Source organism: Varroa jacobsoni, unplaced genomic scaffold, assembly GCF_002532875.2.
Source record: "Varroa jacobsoni isolate VJ856 unplaced genomic scaffold, vjacob_1.0 scaffold_528, whole genome shotgun sequence".
NCBI classification, from domain to species: domain Eukaryota; kingdom Metazoa; phylum Arthropoda; class Arachnida; order Mesostigmata; family Varroidae; genus Varroa; species Varroa jacobsoni.
Window position 1 is genome coordinate 1 of NW_019213430.1, and position 5,092 is coordinate 5,092.

Consider the following 5,092-nt stretch of genomic DNA (forward strand, 5'->3'; position numbering starts at 1 on the left):
TATATCAGTAACAATAAAGTTACTTAAATAACAACTTTCTTTACACTGCTAACTATACATTTCCATTCGCTCATCAATACTTCTGGATCCTGTAGACCGATTTCGACTTTGAGTGTCGTTGTAGGATATCCGAAGCCATTCTATATTACATATTGTGCCCATTGTGACCATTTGAACGTCGCTATAAACATTATCAAACGGCGTTATTGTGTTAGCCTAATTGACTGCTGGCTTTCTCGTGTTCTGTTTAGGCCTTCGTTTTCGTTCTTGCAGTATAACACATTATTCCAGGTCGCATAGATATGTACAGGATAATAGCTCGTAACAGCTCAGAGTAGTCGCAACCCGTCATCAACGTCAGCTCGAGCGTGCCGTTTGGCGTCAAGTTCAAAGGCCGCTGTCCTTTTTGATTCCAACTGGTGAGTGACTAGACGTGTTCCTTTCGCTTGGTGCTGCAGAACAAGGGAATTTTCGTCTGCTCTTGTCGTATCTGTGTTAACTCGTTCCTTGGCCCGAAGCGAAGGAATGCAATACCATAAAGAATATCTGAGGTGACCGACGCTGTACGAACGACAGCTGTTGTGGTCTCCTCACACAAGGCAATGCCCGCTAATTTTTCGATTGCCGATGATCGTGATCGACGTGATCTAGCTAGCGCATCAGACCAAGCCCTTTTAGATCTCAGTACGGCTTGAGAATCTCCGCTGGCGTAACGATGCCCTCAATGTTGAAGACGTTGTACAGGACTGCAAAGAGTATGCAAGCCACGTAGACTACCAAAGCAGTCCACCAGAGCAAGTGCTCATGGAATTTTCTTTCAAAGTTCCTGAGCATCAGAAGGCCAGCCGTAAGGCCCGCGGAAGCTCCAGCCACGTGCGCGATATAACTAACTGGTAAACCTTGTGGTTCCATGTAGCGGTGGTAGACAGCGAAGCCAACGTCGCTGCCGGCAATGATAACCACGCCGACGACACGCATCCACGCGAACTGCATACATCGGTGGTTTAGTATGACGTTCGCGAGATGCGTCGTGAGCAGGGCGTAGACTCCACCTGATGCTCCGATCAGGTACACCTCTGAATCGAATACAGACGTTGATAGAGATCCAGCGAGCACCCCCGACATATAGATACAGCCAATCCGCCATGATCCGTGAACGAGTTCAAGAGGTAACCCGACGACTAGCTGGACGCTCAGATTGATCAACAGATGCACCCAGCCCGCGTGAAGCAGCATGTACAATAAAAATCGCCAAACTTCGTAGCGCCGATCTGGCCGATAGATAAACGGTGAGTCGATATTAATAGGCGTAATAGGGCCGACCGTCGAGTCATACGCGAACACGAGAAACTGCAAAGAGAGAAACCAAAATTAAAGAAAAAAATTAGTTTGACGTTCGAGCTTTATAAACTAAGTACAGTATACAGCTAATACGACTAATACGATGCTAAATGCTAATTAAATCTAGTATTATAGTAGTATGTACTATAGCGACGCTCGAGAGTTCCAGGTGAAACCATTGAGCTGATGTAACGGTAGACAGTCGAAGGAATCACCTTAGCCATCCGACTGAATGCATCTCTGGGGTCAGACTCTGTACGAAGAGGCGCCACGTACACGTTCGCTTAAATATCACATCGGTTTCTCGTGCTAGACATGAGTAGCGGTGACGGGAACGAAACAAAGCATTCGAGAGAAAGCCATAGCGGCAGCAAACATTATACCCATCCAGTTCGACATCTTGGTGCCTCTGTTATGGAGCACTCTTCCAAGAAGGAACGCAGAGACTTTGGACGGCCGGGAAAAACGGCCGCTGTTACTCGTACCATATAATTAATTAAACGCTCCGAGATTTCCGTCCGAGGCCTTAGTTGCGCATCGTTATATCAAGGAATTACTGCTAATTCTACTTCTGCTGTCGTAAACGGGCATCCATATCATGGTTATGCCTTGAAACAATGTAACATAGAATGACAACAACCGCTAGCAGCAGAGACACTCTTCTCCAGAAGATATCGTCTACAACACAAATGAGATGTCGCGCATCCAGCTCTCAGGGCTATTTGACTTAGATACTCCGTACCTATCTAAATATAGAAAGCTTACTTTGGTGTCGCATGTGCCCATTTATGCGGTGATTATAGTAGTATGCAATACTGCAGTACGGTATAGCCTGGAAATGTAGCTCGTCATGCGCGACGAAGCAAGACCTTGCGATCTAATAAAATGTACATATGTCATTCATGTATATATATATATATATAAACAACGACTAGCAAATATTTGCCACCTAAAGATCTCTTAACTATAGAACCGTGCACGTGTATGTATGTAGGCAACCGTGAACCTCTTCACCAGTAATCGGCGGCTTCAACCATTTGTTGCGGTGGCAGGAGCTTCTAATGTTGTTCTTCGACAATCGCTGCAAAAACGGCTAACTAATACTGGCCGATGGTCACCATCGGCCATCGACCGTTGGCACTTTTCACTTCACTTCAACGGTTTGCGTATTACGCTGACGGTGTTGGTCCGTTAATACCAAGATATAACTGGCAGCTGCTGTCAGCTCGGCGATGTCGCTCGACCACGATTACGGCTGTGGTCGCCAAAAATATCATTAGCGCCGTAAGACTTTTTGTTATAACTGGTTGATTCGAACGAACGACAATGCAGATTGCTCGAACTTTGTATAGGTAGTATATGTTCAATAGGTTGATTCATCAACATCGCGAAGCCCGCCGTACAACATCGCCTTTGATAGCATTGGCTTGGCCGAAAATAGTAGCAATGCTAACGATTTGGGCTCATACAAGTGGACACGCGCAAAGCACCCAACTAAACACAATTATTATAACTATTACTGGCAATTTGGGCCATCATTTCTGACCACCGTAGCGCGTCAATGTATCGTACCAAAGTGGATAGCCAAATAATGTTCTCCCACTCATGCGCTGTACAGCATCGAAGTAACGGAGTCTTCTTTTTGTTGTTACGAGCAAGCAAGCGAGGGACATCGGTGTGGCGTCAGACGCGATTTTCTTCGGTTACCACTACCGCAATATTCGCTAGCTAGCTCGCCACTGCGGCTGGCACTTGGTCTATTTTTTGTTTCGTGTCAAATTATATTTATGTACCGAAAAATCTTGAGCGTGTGTCAAACGTTATTTTTTTGTCAACGACAGCAAATAATCTACCCGTTTGATGGTTTACATCGTGTCATTGAGCGGACACACAGAAAGAATGTTTATTATTTTCAAGAAATGTGCCTCACTGCTGCATTTGCCCTACATTTGTCTCTGATACTTCATCGGTTAGTACCACTGCATCTGCAACCAAAACTCACCGCCATATCAAGCACCGAAACTATAGTAGGGTAGATAAATTAAACTCGTTGATCATCTCAGCATGAAATCACCGAAACGAACTCCGTATATTCTCCTGCCCAAGCGTATCTGCGCAAACAGCTGTTGCTCCCTTGCGCGTGTATGTCTATCGGTCCGTCTGTCACGTTTGTCTAACCTCCTCCGAACCGCCCCCGCTTACTCGCACAGACGCCAGACAGCGTCCGACCATTGGCAAGAACCAGGGTGACATTCAAGAGTGCTATAGCGATATAGCATCACTGCCACTCTTCATTAGTGTGACACGCACCAGGCAGACATGCGTAACTCGGTCAGCGAAGCCGGGCAAGCACGTCCGTGCCACTGCTGCCCCATTGCCGAGTGGAAATTTTCCTGAGTGTGAAGCTGTTGTGACTCGTATAAAACGCTTCATATGGCAGTGTTTCCTTCAATGTGCCTTCCTGCGCCCTGTCCCATAGCCTAGAAGTGCCCGTGGCGATACTGGTAGCACGAATTAATTCGCATGCTTGCTTACTTAGCTACTATAATTATTATGACTCCTTCTATTTCGACCGTCACTACTACGATCGTAATATCAAAGTCACGTGAACACCAGTTCACCATTACGCTGCTCATACACAAACATCATCAACAAATCATAAGCAACAGACCCAGTACATTCTGTCGACCGTATGTGTGTGTCTTTCGAGCTAACACCTCTTCGGCAGCAACGGTGTTGGACCTGTTCGACTACTTCGTTTTTGTTGAAAGTTGTTGCTCCCGCTTCCTAATAGTTCCACCATATCCACTATCATTAACAACCGTAATAGCATAGTAGTAGTGAGCGTATAGCTATTTTTCCCATCGAAAGTATTATCGTCTCTGCCGCCTTTGCACCGGCAGACGACAACGACGACCACAACAACAATACAACAACGTGATCGTTTCCGCTGACGTTAACGCTCTTCGGAACGAATCGGACCCATTCTCGCCATTACGGCGACAGCTGTTGTTTTCCTCTTGTTGGTGGAGCCGCGTTGTTTTGATCAGAGAAGTGGATGCTGGCGGTGTCGCCAGCGTCAGCGGCAACGTTAAAAGCTTCACAGTGGCGTGGGGTGGCCGTTCAGAGGTAGTAGTAGCAACAGCAGTCGCTCGTAGCGAAGCTGCTGCTAAGATGTGCTGTGCTGGCCTACTTTGATTTTTTCAAACCCAGATCGGGCGGCGGTGGCGGCGTCGGCGAACGGACGAGCCGAGCTCTGCCAACGACACGCCAGCGTCGCTTAAACCAGTAGCAGCAGCGGCACTGAGAGAGTTAGCAACATCAGGCGCTTTTTGCTACATCGATCCGATCCAGCCAAGCGGACTATGGCAGCGTAGCGTTGGTTATGTTAGTAACATGGCCACTTATTCCAGCAGCGCGAGACGTAACAGTCTCAGGAGCATCATCAAGGCCCGCTGTGATAGTGCAGTAGCGGAAAGCTGTGCCAGGAAAAGCAAGCTGGGCAACGCCAATCTGAGTAGACACTGTGCACGCGGTGACGGCGGGGGAGATACCAGCGGGAATAACAGTATCACCAACAAGGGCAGCAATCTGCGCGCCAGCCAAAATCTACATGCAAGCCACCTCAGATATCTTGGTCTATTTCTCCACCGGACCATGACTTGGTATAGAATCGGGTGGCTTTCATTCCCAACGATCTACCTTAAATTGCCGTAGAACAACGATAGCGTAACAAACAGTCATATCAGAT

At 47.2% G+C, this 5,092-nt stretch overlaps 1 protein-coding gene across 4 annotated transcripts in view; it reads right to left on the minus strand.

The window, feature by feature from the left end:
• Nucleotides 1-6: 6 nt before the first annotated feature.
• Nucleotides 7-5,092, minus strand: part of LOC111261179 (protein rhomboid) — a 15,767-nt gene continuing 10,681 nt past the window's right edge. For all 4 annotated transcript variants that reach the window (XM_022834473.2, XM_022834474.2, XM_086968594.1 and 1 more), the window contains exon 3: nucleotides 7-1,350. In XM_022834473.2, the coding sequence (XP_022690208.1) occupies nucleotides 682-1,350 (669 nt within the window). In that variant the 3' untranslated portion in view covers nucleotides 7-681. The remainder of the gene's footprint in view (nucleotides 1,351-5,092) is intronic.